Raw genomic sequence first — 24,188 nt, 5'->3', positions numbered from 1 at the left:
GTATGAGCAATAGCACAAAGACAGGATCAAATGATTAGAAATGGGATGTAGTGGTCCATCCAAATTGTCAGTTCAACGCCTCTTGGTTGTTTTCTATTTGTTTCATTCTTGATACTCAAGACTTGGTCCTCCTTAAGCTCTTTCTCTTCTTCTCCCTTGTTATAGTGCTTCATACTCTCTCAAAATCTCTCTGCTAACATAAAAAGCCAAGAGCAGATCTCAAAATGCAAAGGTACTCTAAAGTTATTTTTTTGTCTCATTAATTCATTCACATGCACATGCATGCAAACACACACACACTCATATATATTTGTATGTGTACATGTATTTGGGTACCTCAAAAAGATTATGGAAAAATAGAATTAAAAGGTCATATAAATCCATAAAATTTTTGAAGTACCTTCATATATACATATGTAATATTACATGCATATATGTAACATGTAACATCTGTGTAACAAACATTTATAACGTCCTGGGGACACTGATAAATAAAGTGAGAGTCTTGTCTTGGCAGAATTCACGCTCTGACAGCACAGAAATTGGTACAAAGATGATTAAGTGGGAAGAGAGTATTGGGAGAATTCCAGAGCAAACATGAATACAGAAAGCAGGGAAATTCAAACTAGTCTAGAGATCAGGAAATGCTTCTTGAAGGAAGTGTATAAAAGCAAGTAGGACAGTTAGCATGCATTAGTCAGGTTCACAGAGGAGTGTTTGAGGCGGTGGCAACGTCACAGGCTCAAGTTCAGAACTGAGGGAGTGTGACATAGTCCATAAATCTAAGGGAGTTCAGAATGGCTTCAGCTCAGATTATGATTTAAAAAGTGGTGAGAGATGAGGCTGCAGAGAAATGGACAGGCCAGATCATGAGGCATCTTATAAATAAGGTGATCACATAATTCATCATCGAAACCAGGCCACTTCTGAGAATAAAAGGGGGCACCATTATCAATTAGGCTGGGGCAGCAGGTGTAAACCAGAGCTGTCAGAGACTAACTGGGATGTATGGCTACATGACTTATAACTCACATTAACAGAGCTTGGATTTTACACTAAGGTCAATCAGATGACATTACAGCATTTTATACAGAAGAGAGGCTCAATGCTATTGAATTTTATAAAGCTTACTCTAGGTAAAGAATGACAAACAAATGTGAGAGCACTAAATTGTAAGCAAAAAGAACCATTAAAAGACCACTGTGATGATTTCTAGCTGTGAGATGATGGTGACCTGAATTACTGTAATGGTTGTGAGACTGTAAGGAAACTGATGAAGGAATATCAGGTTGAACCATATAAAATTGCTACTACTAGCCATTTTTAGCCTATAAAAATGGCAGTTTCATAAGGCTCACCGTACAGATTTTCAAAAAATAGGATTGATTGGTAGCAAATATTAACCACTATATAATTGATGATGATTATTAGTGAGAGAATTATTATCATCAGGATTGTCTAACAGATTGTACATTAAAGTTTAAAACACAGAATACTCAAAATTGCTTCCTGCAGATATTGAGAGAACAGTTCATTGTGTGTGAGTCATGCATAAATAGGGACAAGCAGGGAACCAATCCCTTGCAACAATCCACATGAGTGCCTCATTGTTCTCAAAGGGAGGTTCCAATACGGTTCCAGTGCTCTCATGGGCCCATCATTGCGGAAACTGTGGGAGCCAGTTCATTTACTAAAGATCACCAGTACACAGGGCAAAGTGACAGACATAGGAGAAACACCATGGGTCAGATGGAATGTATGGTTCAAGTTAATTCTGAGGTTACTGTGAGGAAACTGGATTTATACCAAGAGAGATTTCTGATTACCACTATTTGAAGCAATCACAATATATTCTCTGTGTTGATATATTGCATCAAAATCCAAAAGGCAAACCTCGCAGTCCTGACACCACGAAGTTACATATGCTCTCATCTTCCATAATAGGAGAACAGTCAGGAGGCTGAACCTTGGACTGAAGACATTTTTAATGGAAAAATAATCAAAACATTACTGGATTATACTGAAAGCACCCAGATTAAGTTTCTTGCCCTAAGTAGAGTAGAGCTCAGAGTCACAAATCAAATTCTATACTGTAAATTTTAAATGTACATATTTTGCACAATACTATGAATATTGTACCCATTACAAGGGAATATTGGGTGTAATAGAGAGAAAGAAGAAGATGAAGATGAGGAATACTACTAGGTTTCTGGTTGGGCAATGGGTTGGGTGGCAGTGATTTTCTAGATAGTATTTATTGGAGGAGAGCTGACATAGGAATGGAAGATGATAAATTCAGTTTGAGGGATGATAAATGTGCAAATTCTGATTTTGAACATTTGTTTATTTTTCATTAACTCTAATTCCTCTCCAGATAATTTGGCATTATGTAGATTTTTACAATCAAAAATACATTGTTTCCAGATAAACATTACTGGCATGCAAATATATATACATTCATTCTAGCAAGTTTACCTTTGATCCTGAATTCTATTTTCCCAGTATTTCTAAAATAACAGAAGTCTTTTTTCACTAAATTGAATAGTGAGTTTAGAAAATGTACAGTAATGATACCAATGTTTTGGTAAACACCATCACATTTGGAAAAATAATTACATTTTCTTACTTTCAACCCTTTCTCTTACACACAAAAAATAGCAAAACTAACCTTTCTGTCACACTTGGTTATACTCTACAACAATGAGTTTAAAGGAAAGGGAATAAAGAGAAGAAACGGGGATATTAAGAAAACAACAAGAAAGGAAGAGAGATATAGGGGGTAGAGTAAAAGAGCAAAATGGATGTAAGATGAAGAAATGACACTTAAAATGGTACACATTCAGTACAGGGGTTGTGGAGATGTTAAAATCGCATAAGGAAGTATAAGTACTGTGTCAAGTTCTTCTCATTTTACTTTCCTACAGGAGTAAAAATAATAACATATAAATCCTAAAGCAAGCAAAAGGAGCCTATTTTCCACTGAGGTTAACAGGCCACATATTAGATAAAATTTAACTTATCTTTGGTGGCATAAAAAAGTAGTAAAAGGAAAGTAAAATGAAAGATAAAATGACTTTTTAAATTGAGAACATTAGACAAACTTTTAAATAGCTAAGAAAATAAGTTAAAATAAACTTCTCTGTAAACTATTACAATTCTTCAAGGCACTCAACCAATTTCCAGTGTGGATTGATGGGAAATTTTTCTCTTTTTTTTGTTTAAGTATAGTTGCTAATTGTAGTAAGTGAGTAATAAACATATATTGCTTTGATGATTAGTTTTAGAAATAGATGGCACTTCAATTCATAATGTTTGAAAAATGGGAAGGGTAGGAAGAAAGCAGTGAGATACCATGGGATAGAGGAAAGGAAAAGAAATTCAATACAAAGAGAATGAAAGAAAACAAGATCAGGTGGGTTGAGATATGTAAGGGGTAACCCAAATTGTAAAGATAACGTCAGGGGGAAAGAGAGGTCAACACTCCTCACCGATGTTAAACTCCCCCCCATCAGATCCAATCTTACCATCTGCATTGTAACTTTCCCACATCGTTCCTGTTCAAACAGAGAAAGGTCCAACTTGAGGGCCAACAGGTTTCCAATTTTACTTTAATGTTCAGGTGAAAAAGAAGCTGAGATGAAGACTATGACCTGCCTCTAGCCCCAAGTTCACAAGCTGACCTCATAGCCACTGCTGCCATGACACCACAGCTTCTCAGAGTTGTGGGATGCCTCTTAGCTTCTCAATGTTCACGCTTTTGAGAAACACCACCCAACAGGAAAGGACCTTGGAGCTCTGAGCAACCAGATTCTAACTTAAAAAAAGCAATCATTGGACAAAGACAAAGCAAGCGTAAGAAAACGAAGACTTGAAATTCTAGTCATTTAACTGACTGACATGCCCAATTATTAAAAGCACTGCATACTCCATTTCACAAATACCCACATAACTAGTCAGGTATTCCCATGTTAGGGTACTTCAAAAAGTTAATAGAATTAAAAGATAATCTTTCCATGAATTTTTTGAAGTACTTTTGTATTAGAAGCTCAGTGATTCAAAACACCAATTGTTTCAGTTGCTAAAATTGGAATCTATGGTTAGTGTCCTCTATTACTATTTCATTTATTTTGGAGTGCCTACAAACACAATGAATGGGAATATGAATCAATAGAATGACGTTTTTTGAAAATTTGCCAAGGACTGAAATTTTTGGCCTCCATTCCCATATCACAATTAGCCAAATGGGCTTTTCGGTCACCTGGCTATTATGCTGCCCACTTAGAACGATGAAACCACTATTGACATTTGCTCTGACAAGCAGAATTATCATCACCAAGGGAGACAGATGAAGACAATTAGTAGCAAAGAAGAATGACACAACAGTTAGATAATAGATAACATCGACCAACATGAGAATCATCAGGCATTAGGTACAAACACAATTAAATATTTGAATTTCAATAAAAAGTATATTTTTACATACTTTAAAAAATAGTGACTAATTAATTATACATCTTATTTTAGAAATAAATAGCAGGCAAGTTATCTCATCATATATACTTAGTGGACTATGGCCAAGTGATTGCGCTTCCATTTTTCTCCCACAAAGAACAATTATAGTTCTCAAAAAAATGTACAGAAAAAGATGGGTTTTATATTGTGGCCTTAGAGGTCCATTTTTTGAACTATAAAATAACTGGCAGACTATCCACTTGCATAAACATCATTCTAAATTGTGATACAATTCTTGTCAGACAATGTATTTCACACCATTTAGGTTATACTCCCACAGAGTAGAGTTACATAAGACACTGCCAAGTTTACCTGCAGAGAAACACACTTCAGTAGTTCTCACACAGCAAGAAGGCATTTATCATTATTCAAATAGAGAGGAAAAGAAAAGTCTCGATGTTTTTGATATTATAACTGGCTTGTGGTAAACTGCTGTTAAGCCTTGTTCAGAGGGCTGTGCTTATCCTACACAATGGGAAGACATCGCTCACGCTGTTCCACAAAATTCTAAGAGAATCAGATATGATCTAGGTAGAATTCCTTCCTTAGCTCTTGCCCTGTACTCCCATAACTCCTCAAAGATAACCACAGACTAATCTGAAAAACAGGTGAGCAATTAAAAGAGGGAAAATATGTGTGTGTGTGTTTTAAGAAACGTAATATTTTTTCCATCAGCCTTGTTCATGTAAGTCTCTGAGTAAAATATTCACAAAATGTTTTGGCAGAAACAAATATATGTTGATTTTTCATCACCTGGCCAAATATTTAATGTGTAGCAATGGTATTCAGGCAAAGTTCCCTGTGAAACCAGAGTATTTCAATTTAGACCAACTATTCTCTCACCTCAACCTTATTTCTATCACCAAATAGGGTCTAGCAAAAAACTGCTCCAGTTAGAGCTATTCATAAATGGATCTGGCTAACTGTTTTAAGCGTTTTGACTTTTACTTAAAATCAGTAATGTATATTAGGTATAAAAACATTTGCAGGAAATATATTTTTGTTGTTTTTAGGAAAATAAAAAATTGAAAATACTATATAAATAAGAATATCCTACTGAATTTCAGAACACACTTTAGACATTATAAATAAAAACATATTTAGATTCTATAATAATGATCTCAAGAATAACTAACCCATGTAAATTATCAGTCTGTTTTAGAGAATTTGCTATCTTCACCTTAAGGCTCAAGAACAAGAATGATCTGAATAGCACATATACTTATCGTTAATCTTGCGAAGTACTCATAAGACTCTTCTCAATGCAGGTGTTCGTGAAAGCTGCCTTTGTTATCTACTTAGGTGGCAAAACTTTAAAACTAAAGCCTATAAAATAAAATAAAACTACAGCAAATTCTTCTTTTGAAGTGAGCATAGCTATTTCAAAATTAGACATGCTTGAGACTAGACTGGGATGTACTTTGCCCAGAAGGTTTGTTGAACTTGAAGCAAGTATTACATACATGTATTATAGAGGATTACACACTTAAATTATACAAGTCAAACCTTATCATAAGTAGAATTTCTTTGTTGTGCCCTTTGCATTTACATTTTATTTGCTGATTTTAGCTTTCACTTTTCTAATAAACATGCATACATTTTCTAACGTGCAAAATCAAATGCACCTACTATTTAAGTGGCACTTATCTCCCTATTGACACTAGGGAGCCAATGAGCACAAAGTATTGGTTTGAAGTATCAAATTAAAATAACATCCCCAAACCATGTGGCTTTGGGGAGTTCTGATAGTAAAATAATTGAAGCAAACCTTCAGCCATAAAAAGCTATTTTAAAAATAAAAATTCAATCTCTTTTTTTTTTCCCATAACTATTTATGTTGGCAATTATTTTGGTTAACAATCTTGAGGAAAAAATGGGTAAGAAGCTATTTTTCCTCTTCCAATTTTCTCTCTTCCATTTTACTCTTCCAATTTTTGCCTAGGTTTGCCATATCCTCGTACCCACAGCAGAAGGAGGTAGCTGCATTTAATGGTATCCACACATACTCTCAAAAGATAACTAAGACTTTGCTGTGATATTAAATATATATGTATAGTCTATGTAACAGATGAATTTTCTTTTCCCTTGCACACAAACCTCAATTATAAACTCATTTAATTTAGATTAACTGTGTGCTAAGGCAATTCCATTACATAAAAATATTTTTACACCTGGTATATTTTGACTATATTTTATTCCTGAAAAGCACCCTCTAATCTGCTCTGAGAGCTTAACTCTGATTGCTTTACTGTTGCAGTTGTGAATATACCATAGACAATCCCCACAAATCGATTCCAGAAGTAGAAATATAGTAGCTTTAGTCACTATGTTGAAATAAGCTACAAGCACACAGTTTTTAAAAGGAATCTTGTATTAAAATACCTCTAGATAATAAAAAGTAAAACCAAATTATCAACATCATCTAAACAACAGTGAAGACAGGAGATAGCTTAAGTTCATATGGATGTTTATCCCATATGGAAAGTCGTAACAAAAAGCCTGGGTAGTTAGTGAAACTGATCTTTTTTTCATAGAAAATGTGCCATGTAAAGAAAAAGTACACCAGTCGAATAAATCATTACAATAATTCATTAAATCAATGATGAGGTGTCTTTTTTCTTCAGCTAACTTAACCAAATTTGAAAAATTAGTAAAAATATGGAACTTGAAAGTTTAAGAGTCTCCAGCTACTAGCATTAGAATTGCTCTTGTAATGATAACCTTTCTCACAGCTTCCAGACTTCATCAAGCCAATGACTGTCCGTCCTAGCATTCCATCTCAATAACACATTAGGAGAACCATCTTTACTTTTCATAATCTCTCAGAGTAGATAAGTTTTCAAAACTTTAATTTTGAGCTTCTTTTCTCTCATCACAAACTTAATTTTTTCCTTTCTAGTAATAAACTTATACTTAAATTCCAGTCCCTTAATCCTCTGTTCTCCCAATTTGTCTACCCTTTTCTAATTTACCTGCCTCTCCCATCACCCGTACTCCATGACCCGCCATTTCCTTGCCCTGAACTGCTCTTTCCCTGATCTGTCCATCATAATTCTGCTCTTCTGTTGGGCTCTGTCTGAATTCCATCTCCTCTATAAAACTGTCCTATGAAATGGAAACTGTTCTACTTTCTTAGAATCTAAAATAGATTTTTAATAACTTTATTGAAGCCCTTTCCACATACATCCTACCTATATTAATCTCTTTGTATGGATACATTTACATTTTTCTCTATACAATTCTCAAGGGAAAAAATTATGTCTTGCTCATCTTTGTATCTACAGTGTAGAACACCTTTTCTTATTCATTGTATGTGTTCAACACATTCTTGCTTAATGAATAAATTGGAATTTTTCTTTTCTTCCTTTGTACCATTCATTGCCTTTCTCATGATTACAATACATGTAAAACAATTAGTTAACAAGTGACTAAAAATATGCTTTAAGAGTTGAACAAAATAGTCTGTTTTATACACCTATGTAGAATTTTATAGAAATCTTAAATTTGCCAGTCTCTTAAAAAATAAAATCTTCCCGTGCAGAGCAAGCTGTATATTCTCATTTATTTATTCTACAAAAAAAGAAAGGAAGGGAGGAGTAGAGAGAAAAAATATCAATTACGGTATCATCCGTTATCCAAAAAGTTAGCTTACTGAACATATATGTTCCTACAAGTAAGGAAACCACTAGAATAAAATCAAGCCTTTATTTTGGAAAACAATTTGCCCATTTCTTGTAAAATTAAAGGTACATTTTCTATGCAACTCAGGAATTCTACTCCTAGATAGATATGAGAAATGAAAACATACGTGCATAAAAAGACTTATACAAGGCTTTTATATAGCAACTTTAACCATAATAGCTAAAAACTGGAAACAGTCTGAATGTCATCAATGGGCTAATAAATCAACATTGGAAACTTTTGGTAATTAAAAGAAACAAAATGTTGTTGAACACAAAAACATGGGTGATTCTGATAGACATTAGACTGGACAAAAGAAGGCAGGCACCAAAAAGTGCATAGTTGGTAATTCATATAAAGAAAATTATAGGATAGATGAAACTAATCAGATAAGAGTTTGGGGGGTTGTGGGAGGAGACTGCAAAAGGCCAGCGAGGACTTCCCGGGAAAGTGGAAATGTTCTATTTCTTCATGGGGGTGGTGGTCACATGGGTGTATATATTTGTCGAACATAATCTACCTGCCATTTTGTGTGAATTTTACTATACATAAATTATACCTCCAAAACTTTGTTTTAAAAAAAAGATTTTGCCTTTATATCATATCATAAAAATCTTATGGTCCAGTACCAGTCCTCAGGGACCACAAGAATAATCAAAACACATGAATAAAATGCCTGACACATAACTAGTACTAGCCTTTGGATAGAACAGAAACATAGTTAAAGCTTTTGAAAGTTAAATGGAGACAAGACGTTCAAATTCAATATATAAACTATGTCTTCCAAAGAAATCTCATTATACATATTTCCATAAATTTGTATAATCTAAATAATTATCAGAATACATATCCCTAAACAATAGTGGTTTAACTGCAAGTTGTTAATTAGGTCAGGGCTCTAAGTAATAGTTACCACAAAGGTTGATTTTGAAAACAGAGTTGTTGTTGTTTTTAAAAGAAAATGAAATTTTGTAAATATTATTTTTTACATTCTAGGATGTTGTTGTGGAGCAGTTGGGAGGGAGGGAGAGAGGGGAAAGGGGAAGAAAATGGGATGGAAGAAGGAGGGAGGATGAAAGGCAGGATTAAGGCCTGTGGCACCACCCTCATTCCCATAGAGGAGACTGGTGGGCTTCCAGCAGTGGCTTGGTCATTGCTGGGCTGGATGCAGATGTCAGGGGGTGTGTGGGCAAGTCCCCGCCCGCCCCCCCACCATCCCAGCTTGGGAATCCAGGGCACTTCTTGCTGTGGCTTGGTGGTCGTTGCTAGGCTGGTTGCATGTGTTGGCAGGACATGGCTAAGGCCCAAGGCCTCCCACTGCCCCTGGTCAGGAGAGCCCGGGGTGCTCCTGTGGTGGCTCGGTGGTTGCCACTGGGCTGGCTGTAGGTGTCAGGGGGGCATGGCCAAGGCCCTCAGCCCCCACGCTGGGGATTGGTTGTGGGTGCTGGGGGGCATTGCTGTGGCCCCTGGCCCTCTCCACTTTCTGACTTGGTATCCCAGCAGACTTCCAGTCCTTCCATGTGTTATAGTTGTTCTTCAGTGAAATGAGACCTTTACTAGTTAATATGAAACTTTGCCTCTGGTTGCAGGTATTTTGTTTTTCCTTTCAACTCTGTGTTGTATTATTTGCTGTTCCCACCATTTAAACTCTGCACTGGAACTAAGTTGTTGTCCTTTGCTTACTTCTAAAATGGGGGAACTTCCTGTGGGGACCAGTACTTGAGCTGTGTGGTTGAGCTAGATTGCTGCTTTGCTGCTGATTCCCTATGGAAGGGAATTGTGCAGCTCAGGTTTTAATAGTTGACTATAGATACTTCCAGCTCTCAAGAGATCCAAAACTCTGGTCTGGGCCTGAGTCTTTTCATCAAACTGCACCCCTTGCAATTCTATATTCCTGACCAGTCTCCACTGAGTGGCCCTGCGCTGATTGGGGTGCAGATCAGCTGTCCTTGCTGTGCCCCAGTGTTCTCCCTATGGGCCTTTCTCCCCCACCACCTGTGCTGCAAACATGTCCCAAGGGACGGGCCATGCGCCAGGCCCTTGGGATCTCTCACCAGCCTCTGAGTGGCTCCTTTTTTCAGTTGTTGTGGCCCATTGCTCCTATGTGGGTCCATGGGAACCCTATTACTGGTCTTGCTGGCCTGGGAGCCACCAAGGACCTCTTCTCCTCTGTGCCTCCAAGCAACTTCATCCAAAGCGCACAGCTGCGGCTTTTGCCGGCTCCTGCTCTGTGCACTCAACAGCTCCAGCCTGGAAGCAGCCAGGGCTTGAAATGGTCTAAGCGTTTTCTGCTTTCTCTCATCATGGCTTCTCCTGCCTTCATGAACTCCGTAGGTCTCTCCTCCTCTTACTCTGGTCTTTAGCGGCCCCAGCTTGGCTGTCATTGCTTTTTTATTGTTGTAAATTGGTTGATTTGTGGGAGAGAGTGACACTGGAGACTGTTTATTCTTCCATCTTGACCAGAAGTCCAAAAACAGAGTTGTTTTATCTGGCTTAGCATTTATACCACAGGAAACTATGACCCAGAATATAAAGTATAGTATAGAAACACTTTGGAAGTTATCTGGTTTCTAGAACTTTATACATCATTCATATGAGTACTGGTTAATCAATTTCCAACTGAAATTACAAAATGGTTTATTTCATTTAACTTATTAATTTCTTTTGCTTATTTGCATATAAGCAAAAGAAAACTATAAACATCTTGGGAAAAACATTATTCTGTTAACTCCCACACATACACTGGAAGACTAATCTTCAACAGCTGTCTTTGCTTTTAACCAAATTAACAATGCTTATTATATTCTGGCTCCCAGACGCAGAACAAAATGTTTCATGTTAATATGCCTCGTTTCTGACCTGGCAGTAATGCTAAGAAACTCAGCAGGAAATCCAACCTCCAGACACTCCTATCCAGGGAACTAGAGACAAAGGAAAATGATCCTCTGAATCACTTTATTGTAGAATTTAAAATGCTTATTAAAACTGTTGTCAAAGGCATTTCTATCCCAAATCTGTTACTGTAAGTTAGGAACAGGATGCCCTCAAACCAATCTGAAGAACTAAGAGTGTAGCGCAATGATGAATCAGAAAACCATCTTTTGAGGTAGTTACTAATTCCATGACCTTTTTCTTTCCAAAGAGAAAAGAGGAGAAGGGAGTGTGGTAATGTTTAAGCACAGCCCTAGCAGGTGATCTTGACCTGGATGAAATTTAAATGTTCCTCGCATCAAAGCGGACTGAGTAGATGTGTCTTAAGCATGGATCCTCGGGTCTCAGACCCTTGAGGAAATGGTGGTCCTAGAACTGACAACTTTAAGACTACAGTAGGGAAATTACCCCTTCGGGTCTGGCAGTTCAAGAGCTGCTTTGAGCTGAAAAAATGATTGCTTGAATCTGGATGCCTACTTCTGAGATCTTCCTGGGAAGAATAATATTTCAGCAGCAGACCTCTTAGAACCCAAATCTAAGTCTTTGCCTCCCTTTTCAGCCCAGATCCCTCCTTCCCCAGCCTCCCTCCACAGCAGTAGCTCTGTCACCAAATCCCAAAAGCATGCAATCCAGGAAAAAATCCTATTCTCACCAAGCTCTTTCCCCTGAGCTTGAAACAAAAGAGATATTTTAATTTCACTCCTTAAAAGAAAAAAACATTCTAAGCATTACAAAAAATACTTAATTTTCTACAAGAGCTTTTATAATAAAGTATAGAATAAAAAAAAGTTGCGAGAGAAAGCTACAATTACAGCTTAAGATGCACTAAGGCTTTAGAAAGACTTACTGTTAGAGAAAACTCAGACAAGCATATTTATAATCCATAAGTTTCATCTTATTTTTTAATAGCTGCAAATACCCTAGGAAATATTTTCAAATGATTTCAGAAAAAAAAAGAGCCATGAAATCAAGCAATGGAGTTTAAACAGAACTCTTCTATACAATGACTATGTAAATCAAGGGTAGTTTCTTTCAAACAGAATTGAAAGTGCACACAATGCATTTTAATGCAGAATATACAAAGAAACTATGATCTGTGATTTTACTAAATGTCAACGATTCTGAAACCCACTAATTATGGAGTCAGATATAATAAAATTCCATTTATAGTGAAGTAGAATGGAAGTTTAAAATTACATCAATGGAATGTAATGCACAAAACACAATTCCAGTAATAGTGAATGTCTAATTAGAAAGAAATCTTCATGAAATGACAATTTCACTCTAAGTCTCCCATATCCCTCCAACAAACATACCAGATTTAAACATCAATATTTTACTAAGTGAATTATAATACGTTCAATATACAAAATCCTAACATGAAACCATACACAAATCTATCTAAAAGAACAAAATATGTGTCAATATGAAATAATACAGTATACATATTCTAATTTGTGTCTGGTTATATTTATGAATAGAATGTAAAAATGAATTAAACACTTTAATTAAATGAAAGAAGGAGTTAGAATTATCTTAAACACACTGGTAAAATGAATGGATGTTTTCCTGTGGAGAACATAAGAAACCATTATTTTTTGACTGAATCAAAAAAACGTATTATATATTCTTGTAATATATAACATGTTCTTGTAATATGTAACATGTTTTTTAAAAAATGGGTAAAGAAGATGAATAGACATTTTTCAAAGGAAGATGTACAAATGACCAACAGGTATATGAAAAAATGCTCAACATTACTAATCATCAGGAAAATGCAAATTAAAGCCATACTTAGATATTGTCTCACCCCAGTTAGACTGGTTATTATTAAAAAGACCAAGAATAACAAGCACTGGTGAGGATGTGGAGAAAGAGGAACTCTTCCACATTGTTGGTAGAACTGTAGATTAGTACAGCTAGCTATTATGGAAAACAGTATGGAAGTTCCTCAGACAACTACAGATAGAACTGTCACACAAACCAGCAATCCCACTGCTGGGTATAAACCCAAAGGAATGGAAATCATCATGTCAAAGGAGTACCTGCACTCCCACGTTCATTGCAGCTCTATTTACAATAGCCACGATATGGAACCAACCTAAATGTCCATCCATGGATGACTGGATAAGGAAAATGTGGAGTATATACACACAGTGGAATAATACTCAGTCATAAAAAGAGTGAAATTCTGTCATTTGCAGCAACATAGATAAACTTGGAGAAAATTATGTTAAGTGAAATAAACCAGGCATGGAAAGAGAAATACCACATGTCCTCACTCATAAGTGGGTGCAAGAAAGGAAGGAAGGAAGGAAAGAAAAAAGGAAGAAGGAAGGAAGGAAGGAAAAAAAGGAAGGAAGGAAAGAAGGTAAAGAAAGAAGGACCACAATAATATGTTGAAATTTCAGAAGGAGAGAACAAATCTATGGTTACTAGAGGTGGGAAAGAGGAAAAGGGAGGGGGGATTAGAGAGAAATTGGGTAAGGGACACAAAGAATAATTACAATTTTTAGTAATGAATATGCTAATAATGTTGATTTGATCATCATATATTGTACACAATAATGGTAGTCAACACTGTACCCCCAAAATATGTATAATCAATTATGCTTAAATTAAAAAAAACATGTTATAGATTATGTATACATTCAATTTTCAACGATTCTAATCCTCTCATCTCTAAATATTATTATAATGCTATGCTGCAATTTTCATACTAGCTTTTTGCATTTAAAAATAATCATTACTTCCTCTATTGGAGTGAAGGATTTATATAGAACTGAAATGCATGTCTGGGATTTAGAAAATCTTGGGATTCTATTCCTATCTCTTTCTGTTTTTATCAGGCTTAGTCATTCATTTTACGAACTGATCCCCTTTACTCCAACTGTGGAGGTATGCTGCCTTACACATCACAATACTCAAAAGCTTTGTGAAGAGGAATAGAAATGGTAGTGAAATAATATAACCTCCTAGATGCCAGATGCTACACAAATGTAGAGCATACGACAGCAGCATGGTGGGAAAGGAAGCTGTAATTAAGACCATCAGATGGGATTTGATTGTCTCTTTCCGTGGTAATCATAATAACTATGTTATGTACTTATTCAAACTTAGACATTTAGTTTATAGGATCTACCTGAAACCTATATTAGCTAATCACTAAATTTTAAAGTATTTAATATTAATTCTTAGTCTTAGAAGAATATATAGCTAATAATATCACAGCTGACTGCAGAGTTTCTTCATTATTTGATTTGTAATGTCTTTTCAATCACTTTACTCTCTCCTTATTCACGAAGCATACATACAAGAGAATAAAAAATAAGGCACGATGCCACTTTTCTATTCTCTTTAAATACTCCCAGTCGAAAATGTTGCCATAGCTTGGTGAATTCATATAGAATTCAATCACTAGGTGCTTCAACCGGTATAAAATAAAAGAAGAAAACATATAATTTTGAGACAAATTCCACCTCTCCCACACTCTCAGCACATAAACACCTAAATAAACCAAGAAATAAAAAGAAAAAAATTCAAATACATAATATGATAAAGAATCTTTTATACTATACATTATGATCTGTAGGGCTAATGTAACAGAAGTATTTGGACAAGGGTGGATTCATCAATGAGAATCTGAAGGAAATGAGGTTTTAGTCCCATTTTAAAAATAGAAGAGGAGGTAGGGTGTTCAAAAGTAGAGTGTGTTAAGAAGAGGGGAGGGTGTAATTGACGGCTCAAATAGCTTAGTAAATGCATAAAGGGGGAAACTCTCTTTTTGCAAAAAGTGGATAAAAACAGATCAATTTAGAAAAAGTAAAGAGGGAATCTTGTCCAAGTGATGAGCTTTGAAAATGTGAAGAACTTAGGAAGGAAACCAGCAGGAAGCCTTGAATATTAGCTTCTATGATATATTTAAAATAGCTGTTAATCTCCTAGAATCATCACTTAAATTTAAATATTTAATTGGAACATCACGTTTCAGCATCCAATGATTTTACACCTTTCCCTCACGTCCTGGTAAATTCTATCTTTGGTTCCTTTTTCTATACTTGAGTAGAAATTGCGACTGCCTGCTATTGATAACATCATAATCTTAACTACCTCCTTATTTTCTCAATACTTATAAGTATGAAGTAAGTGTTGCTTCCTTATAGTTAGCTCTTCCTTTTCTATTATTCCTTATTCAGTATTTACTGTGACTACCGTAACTCTGTGCTATGCGGTAAGGATAGAGCAGTACCAAACAGACCTGGGCCATGCTCTCGAAGGTCTTATACCGTCCCCCTCCTCTCAAATTCCCTCTTGTAAGAAAAAATCCTCACTTGCTGAAGGACCAGCTCTGCCTTGCCTTTTATTAGAGTTCCATTCTTAAAATAAGGAGAAGAATACAGGTACCATGTTTCTTGAATTACAATCTCTTTTAAAAATTCTATGTCACCATTTTGATTGGTAATAACTCTTAAGGAAGAGACCACATCTAAGGGCATGGTTTATGCATTTTTTTACATATTGTAGAGGTCCTGCAAGTAGTAGTTTTTGAAAAGGTTTTTGTTCCCCACCCCCCTCGGGGGGGGGGGGACCAAACTGGTGGTATCTAAGAAGAAACAAATAAAAATGGAAGTAGATGCCAATAAAATCACCCCATGTGAGTTATCTATATTCTATCCTTAGAATGTAGACCTTAAATGGGCATTACTATCTTACCTAGTATAATTCTCATCGGAAAGGGCCTCACATCTAGAAATGTTCTAATTAAGCCAAGAAGTACGTATTCCTTATCCAAAGCTTAAATACTGCTCAACTCTTACTGAATATTCTAAGGAGAGGGGGGAAAAAAAACTATATATATATATAAAGAAGAAAGATAATTTAAGGTAGCCTCGCTTTCTAAAATATTTTATTTATCACGTAAGTGGTATTGATAGCAATACCTCCTATCTGTCGATACCATATTTCAGTATTTGTGGAAATTTACATCTTACAAAAATATTTATTCAGACTGTAAAAGCATTAGGGAAAAAAAAGTACATATACAGGAAACACTTCTGTTCTGTCCCAAAAGAATGACTTCTTCATTCAATTTTTTGAGTGCCTACCATATGCCAGACTAGAAGATAAAAATAAAGCAGTAGATAAAATAAAAGGCAAAAAGTCCTATCATTATGAAACTTACTTTATTAATTTCTAACTATTAAAGATGAAGATCTTGGAAGAAGAACTAGTTGATTAAACGCTCTTCTTGCTTTCTGCAATAGTACTATATTTTGAGATTTATCTGAAATAGAATGAATTGGTCTTCCAACTTACTACATAACTGAAAATCACAAACAGGGCAGATTTATTACATACGTGAATCTAATTTTGACTTAATCCATGGAATTGTATTCAGAAGAGTCTGAATACAGCTATGTATTAACTCAAAATTTTAAAAATGTATATGTTTCTCCTAGGCTTTGGAAATGGAGGTCATGTTAAACAGAGTTATCCAGTGGTATGGGGAGAGAGACAACAAAGTAAGGAAATAAATCAACAAGGTTATTCTAGATAAACATCAAGTTTTTTAAAGAAATCACAATACAGAGATGCGTGCAAGACAGGAGCTACTTTAAATTGATTCTCAGGAAAGGCCTCTACAGGAGGTGACATTTGATGTGAGACTGGAATATTGAGGAGACATCTATGCAGGGATCTGAGGAAACAATGTTCTGGACAACAAGTACAAAGACCCTAAAATGGAAATAAGCTTGGAATGTTTGGGAAATGGAAATACTTTGCTATTACTGGAATATAACAGAAAAAGAGAACAGTTTGAAATCAAAGAAAAAGACAGGGGCTAAGTCACAAACAGTCTTGTAAACTGAGGAATTTGGAGTTTATTCTTCTTGCAATAAGAATGCATTGAAAGGTTTAAGCAGAGGAAAGATATAACATGATTTACTATTGTCAAAGCTCACTGTGGCTGTTGCGTGGAAATGGATTGTGAAATAGGAAACAGGATGCAGGGAGAGCAGCTGGGAGGCTGTTGTAGTCTCATAAGCAAGGAAAGACAGTAACTAGGTCTAGAAGGCAGTAGAGATAAAAAGATGTGGACAAATACAAACAAAATTTTGGTGGCGACAGGCTGATGATTTGGATGTGGAAGGTGAAGGAAAGATAAATCCATGTAACTTATGGGTGTCTAGTTTGATTCAGAGGGGAGATGGTGGTACCATTTTCCATACTGAGGAAAGCTGGAGGGAGAAGAGTTGAGGAAATTCAGAGTACCTGTGTTCAGTAGTAGAAAACGTTGGGTTTGAGAGGCCTAGTAGACAACTAAGCGAAGACATCAAACAGGCAGTACTATTACCATCCACATCTGGGTAGTAGCAACTTAGACCAGCCTATGACCGTCTCTAATCATGTTAACTCTATGGCCAACAAGGCCAGTTCCTACATGTTTCAAGGCAAGGCTGTAGTTAGCCATGCTGAAAACATCACTCAATGTAGTCTTTGAATAGTGTTCCATCCTCTTCTGACTATACATTGAGTACTTAACTCCTTTTAATCCTTACAACTACTCTCTAAGAAAGGCGCTATTATTACCATTATTTTAGAGTTGAGGACGATGAGCTTCAAAGAAGCTAAACAATTCACCCAACAACACTCAGCTAGCAAGGTGTGAATTTAGGACTCAAACCTCAGAAATATAACTTCTAAATCTAATCTCAAAAGTGGTGTGCTTAATGCCCACACTAGCTGGACTTCGGATACAAAGTCACAGCACTAGAACTATAATTCCTGTTAATCAATAACCAAACCAGTAAGATTTCTACCTCAATCCATCTACTCCATGAAGGGGGTCAATTAGACGATAGTCTCTACTCTGGGAGTTACCACAAGCATAATTACAAGACATTTGGTTGACAAATAGATAAGCTACTCCCTCCTATTGTGCATTTGTTTCTTTAAAAGAAAAGCTACAAAAATAAAATACGTAGTCATTTTTGTGGTTGTTCAGTTCAACTTTGGTCTTGGGCATACCCTGGACCAATTAATGACGGAGTTAATGACTAAAGCTATCCTTTTGCCATCACTTGGCACATATTCATTAATTGACCAGGAAAAGTCCTGGGCCTTGATTATTTTTGCTTTAACACTTCACAAAACAACAAACAGAAAAAAGCACACTCCTTATAAGTTAAGAATTCCAGGCTTGGTACAAACTCTTATATGACTCTCACTAATTTAAGATAGAACTGATCCAGCTAGGAATTTTCTTTATCATCTCTGCAGATTCTTTAAAATAAACAAAATGTTCATAGACTCTTCTGATACCTCAGGACATAGCACTGAATCCAGATGGCAAATATTATCCAAATGGTAATCTTTGCATAGGGAACATCACATAAAAGGAAATATAATCACCTCTGATTATGTCTCCTTCCCCTTTTCTTATTGTTTTGTGCTGTTTCAGTGCTGAGGCTGTACATTGTCGTGGTTAGGTGAATGGGCCACAGAGTCAAACCACCCAGATCCAAATCTTGGTCTCTACCAGTTCACTGGTTGTTTGACCTTTGGCAAGTTAGTTAATATTTTGCATTTCGATTTTCTTTTCTGTTACATGAGATTAACAGTATGTACCTTTGATGAATTAAGGGACAAGACATGCTTAGAACAGTACTTGCCCATGGTTGAACATTCCATACATGTTAACTAGTTTTATTTCACTATGCTTTTCTCACCAAGCAGATCTGATAACTTAATACAGCCCTGGACTGTCAGGGAGGAAGGTCAGCAGGTAAATTAATTCACACTAAAGTGAATAATGACACCACAGTAAACAGCTTGGAAAAGAACAGCCTGAGAGGGCAATGTTTTATCTAAACGAATTAATATCTGAAGATAAAATTTCAGATCCTAAATGGATGAGGAACTTTAGGATAGTGTTGCTTCCTTAGCATCTCTCAGGTAGCACTATGTCAGGAACCCTATGGATAAAATCAGTCATTGAAAGTTGAGTGAAAAATATTTTGTGGAAGCTTGAGGAAGAGACTAAAGAGAAATTTAAAAGGTTTTGCAGAATTTTAAAACATCACTGTCTACATACAAAGTATATCTACAGCTACTTGCAAAACTAATAAAAATGGGATATGCACTTTACAAAATTTCCCTCCCATACTGGTTAACTTTTTCTATGTTACTGGCATGTATGTGTCCAAAAAAAAGCAGGAAAAAAGAAAGGATGATGAGGGCATGCAGTTCAGCAGGACATGGGTTCCAATCTGTTCACCTTGCCTAACATTAAACACTTTCTAACAATAAATAATAAATAAATAAAGAAGAAAGTCTGTTAAATACAAATTCTGATATATATGAAACCAGTTTAATTATTACAGATAAATTACACTGCAAATGGAGAGGATACATCAGGATGGAAACACATGAACTGCAAAAATTTAGTCACTTTAAATTGTGATGCTGAAAAGGATCTGAGCAATTTGTCTGCTTATCCTGTAAACACCCCACCACCACTCAGGTTCAGACCCATCAGTGTTTGAGAAGCAGGATCTATAAATCTGAATTCCTTGCTTGTCAGAGCGGTGTGAGACAGGCCCTTGAACAGTGAAAAATTTGGTTAAAGGAAGGATCCTTGAGTCTCTGGACAACATCTCACAACAAATCAAGGGAAAGAAACCAGATCCATCATTTGGCACACTCATAATGATCTTTGATGAGATGGGCACAGAGGAAAGGATCATGTTTTAGGTTCTGAATATTATGAGACCCTTCAAATGCTTTGGGAATCACAAAACCTTTAAAGGTTAGAAACAGATGAAGGAAACCCTATATTCTAAGGGACATGAGATGCAGTACTTCCTACAAGGATTCTTTTCATGAAAAGCACGAAGGATCTCTCCTGATGTGAATTCCAGAGCTTAATAAGGGAGCTCAATAAATAATTGAGCTCCACTCATATTCAGGATTCTAAATATTAGCATGCTTCCTTTGTGTTAAATCTTGCTCATGAGTTCACGTTTTAAATCCATTAGGAACAACGTAATATTTTTAACTTTGGGCAAGTGAACATTTCCAGTTTGGGCAGGTGAAAAGAAAGGAAGCAGGCAGAGATTTTGATTTTCTATATGTGTGCCAGGACGGATTTAGCCCTTCCTGACTTTTTTTTACAGAAGCAGCTCCTCTGGATTTCTGCCCCCTTGGAGAGAAATGGTATCTCTGGCTAGACTAGACCTAGGGTAAAAATTAAAGTTGTCTTGGCTCTTTCTGATTACAAAATTTACCTTCACATGCCTGTAGCACTTGAAGAAGCTGCAGGTGGTGAAAAACTCAAGTATACTCTAACCCTGTAATGCTCAAAGCATGGTCCATGAATCCCTGGGAGTCCTCAAGACGTTATCCATGGGTACACAAGGTCAAAATTCTTTTAATAAGACTTAGACATTATTTGCCTTTTTCGTGTGTTGAAATTGCACTGATGGTGCAAAATTGATGGTGGGTAACAGCCATGATGCGTTAGTACAAATCAAAGCTCAATATTGAATCAACCTAAGAGTCCATCAGTAGAATAATGGATAAAGAAAATGTGGTATCTATACACAATAGAATACTATTCAGCCATAAAAAAGAATGAAATCCTGTCATTAGTAGCAACATGGATGATCCTGGAGGACGTTATATTAAAAGAAATAAGTCAGGCACAGAAAAATAATACCACATGTACTCACTCACATGTGGAAGCTAAAAAAAGTTGATCTCATGAACTGGAGAGTAGAATAGTGGTTACTAAAGGCTAGGAAGGGGAAGGGGAGGAGAGAAGAGAAGAGGTTGATTCATGGATACCGAATTATAGCTAGATAGGAAGGGTAAGTTCTAGTGTTCCATAGCACTGTAGGGAGACTACGGCAAACAATAATTTATTGTATTTTTTCAAATAGCTAGTAGAGAGGATTTTGAATGTTACCAATACAAAGAAATGATAAAGACTCAAGGTTATGAATATGCTAATTACCCTAATTTCATTGTTACACATTGTATACATAAATCAAAATATCACTGTACCCCATAAATGTGTAAAATTACTATGTGTCAATTAAAAATATATATATACACATATTCTATGCATTGAATTGTGTCCCCCAAAGTTTCATGTATTAGAAACTTAATCTCCGCTGTGACAGTGTTAAGAGGGTGGAAAATCCTATTATGGTAATTGAAAGGTGCGGCCTTTAAGAGGTTATTATATTGTGAGAACTGTGCCCTAGTGAAAGGATTGATCCATTCATGGAATAATGGGTTCTGATAGCTTTATAGGAGAGCAAGTGAGGAGTTAGCTCTCTCACTCGAGCCATTCACCATGTGATATCTTGATCTCTGTAAAGCCATCACCAAGAACAAGGCCCTCACCAGATGTGTTCCCTGGACTTTGGACTTCCCAGGCTCTGAAACTATAAGCAATAAATATTTTTCCTTTCAAATTACCTAGTTTCAAGTATGCTATGATAAGCAACAGAAACAGACTAATTCAATATAAAATTTAAAAAATTAAGACAGGTACCAAGCTATGCTAGTTGTCATTTTATTTTTCACCACTCCATCTTTTAGGGGGAAAAAAAGAGCTAGTTTCACAGAAAAATATCATTGATTAATTAGGAACAGTGATTAAATTTATTAAATCTTTACCATTGGGTACATCTTTTTAATATCAACTATCTACTGAAGTATGATAGTTGATTTAAGGAAAAGCACTTGTACAATTGTTTAAGTTACAAGCTAAATTATCCACTTTTTTTAATCCATCTGACATGGTTTTTAAGACTTGATTATTTGATAGAAATATTCTTGAATATAAATAAATTAATTCTGCATTTTAAGAATAGTAACTTACAAAATTTGTCAATAATTACATTTGAACTTGCAAATGAAAATTAAAATTTTGGAAAACTTGAACTTGTCTCTTCCACTGTAAGATTAACAGCTTCTAATATTTAAAGACTTCTAATATGATCAATAGTGACACAAAAAAATGATTTTTAAAAATAGTTTATAATGAAATTTGTCAACTTTTGGGTAATCTGCATAATTAAGTCAATCAATACTTTCCAAATGATCAATGAATGATGTTATAACATTACACATGGGTGAAATTCTTACTAAGTGCAAGAATTTAATCTAAGAGAGTACAAAAATATCACTGATACAGTTGCAGATACCACACTGCAGCCAATATTTAAAAACTGTTACTGAGTTTTGGTGTAGTATCAAATAAAATTTGTAGCTGTCTTGAAGGCATTAAAATCCCCTCTACCTTCTAGCAACTTTTTCTATATATGATGCTGTATACTTCTTTATTTACTTAAACCAAAGCAACATGTAAGAATTTGAATGCAGAGGCAGAAATGAGAATCCAACTATCTTTTATTATGACAGACATTAAAGACGTTTATTTTGGATATAAAATTATTTTTCATAAGGCTATGTTATTTTTGTCAATATGTAATTGTTTTATTACTGTTACTTAAAATTAATAAACATTTTTAAATTTTCCAATTTTAATTTCTAATACAATAAAATAATAAATATAACCAATGTAAATCAAAGCTTCAATTATTTTTAAGAGTATAAAGGAAACTTGACACAAAAAGTTTGAAAATCCCTGGACTGTTTTTATGATTAGTGTTTATAGTTCCACTAAATATTTACTAATCGGTGTTTGTAGGCAATTGGTACACATTTTCAGATACCAGTTTTTGCTCTTACACAGTAATGTCTATATATTTATTAAACAAATGATTTGTGCCATGTTTGAGAACAACATGCCACATGTCCTTGAAAATACAGAAGAACTAAATGTATTAAGAGACACAGGGAAAAAAACAACAACAAAAAAGGAACGCTGAAGCTAAACTTCATAAACCAACAACACCTACAGAAACCCTGTCATTTACTATAATGAGGAATAGTATTTATGATGTTATTTGTACAGCACATCTCATTTAATCCTTACAACAACCCCATGAGATAGATTCAAACATTATATTGTCATTTTTTCAGATGGGAAATTGAGTTTAAGCATAGTTAAATGACTTATTCATTGTTGAAGTTAACCTCTTTAGGAAGGGCTGAAGGCAAAACTTGTATTCTGGAGTCCCGATTACAAATCCAGTAATTTTTCTAACGTATCAGTATGAAAAATTGAATAGTTGCACATTCCATGTTAGACATAATTGAAACTTTTTGATAGTAAAAGGGCCTATAGGAAGTATTTTGTCTGAAATTTTTTTTCAAAATCCAATGTTCCCATGTTTAGAAAAGCAGTTTTCCCTAGAGATATGTTAAGGGTTATATGATTTTTTGAGTAGTTTTTGTTGCTGTTGTTATTTTTGTTTTCGGTTTTGTTTTTGTTTTTGTTTTCTTTTAGAAATTTGCAGTAATTTAATACACAGATAGACACACTAAAAATTCTCTCTATCCAGGTTAGTATTAAATATGTGTTCCAAGACTATTTTTTCACCCCAGTGATTAAAGAGAGTCTAAATACAGAGAATATATATTGAGAGCTTTTCTATAATCCAATTAAACTTTCCACTGAAGACCATCCTGAAACAAACTTACACTGTGCCAAATACACTAAATTGTCATCTCTACCCAAGTAGGTGTCAATAAGGACACATGCTTCATAGGGTAAGAATAATAACTAATCTTTATGGGGCACTTACAATATGCCATATATTTTTCTAAATACATTACCTGTACTAAAGGAGTTCTAAAAGAATAGAGTTTCACCCCAGTCAGACTGGATATTATCTGAAAGACAGAGAATAACAAATGCTGTAGAGGATGGGGAGAAAGGGAAACCCTCCTACACTCTTGGTGCGACTGTAAATTAGTGCAGCCATTATGGAAAACAGTTTCCTCAAACAACTATAGATAGAACTGCCACACGATCCAGCAATGCCACTTCTGGGTATACACCCAAAGGAATGGAAATCATCATGTCGAAGGGACACCTGCACTCTGATAGTCACTGCAGCTCTATTTATGGTAGCAAAGAGTTGGAA

At 35.4% G+C, this 24,188-nt stretch overlaps 1 protein-coding gene across 1 annotated transcript in view; it reads right to left on the bottom strand.

Annotated features, from left to right (window-relative positions):
- Positions 1-7,599, bottom strand: part of LAMA2 (laminin subunit alpha 2) — a 547,521-nt gene extending 539,922 nt beyond the window's left edge. Inside the window, exon 1 of the mRNA XM_063098359.1 lies at positions 7,485-7,599. Coding sequence (XP_062954429.1) covers positions 7,485-7,599 — 115 coding nt within the window. The remainder of the gene's footprint in view (positions 1-7,484) is intronic.
- Between the last annotated feature and the right edge of the window lie 16,589 nt (positions 7,600-24,188).

Source organism: Cynocephalus volans, chromosome 5, assembly GCF_027409185.1.
Source record: "Cynocephalus volans isolate mCynVol1 chromosome 5, mCynVol1.pri, whole genome shotgun sequence".
Classification (NCBI taxonomy): Eukaryota; Metazoa; Chordata; class Mammalia; order Dermoptera; family Cynocephalidae; genus Cynocephalus; species Cynocephalus volans.
Note: the sequence above shows the minus strand (reverse complement) of the source record. Positions and strands in the feature narration are given on the sequence as shown.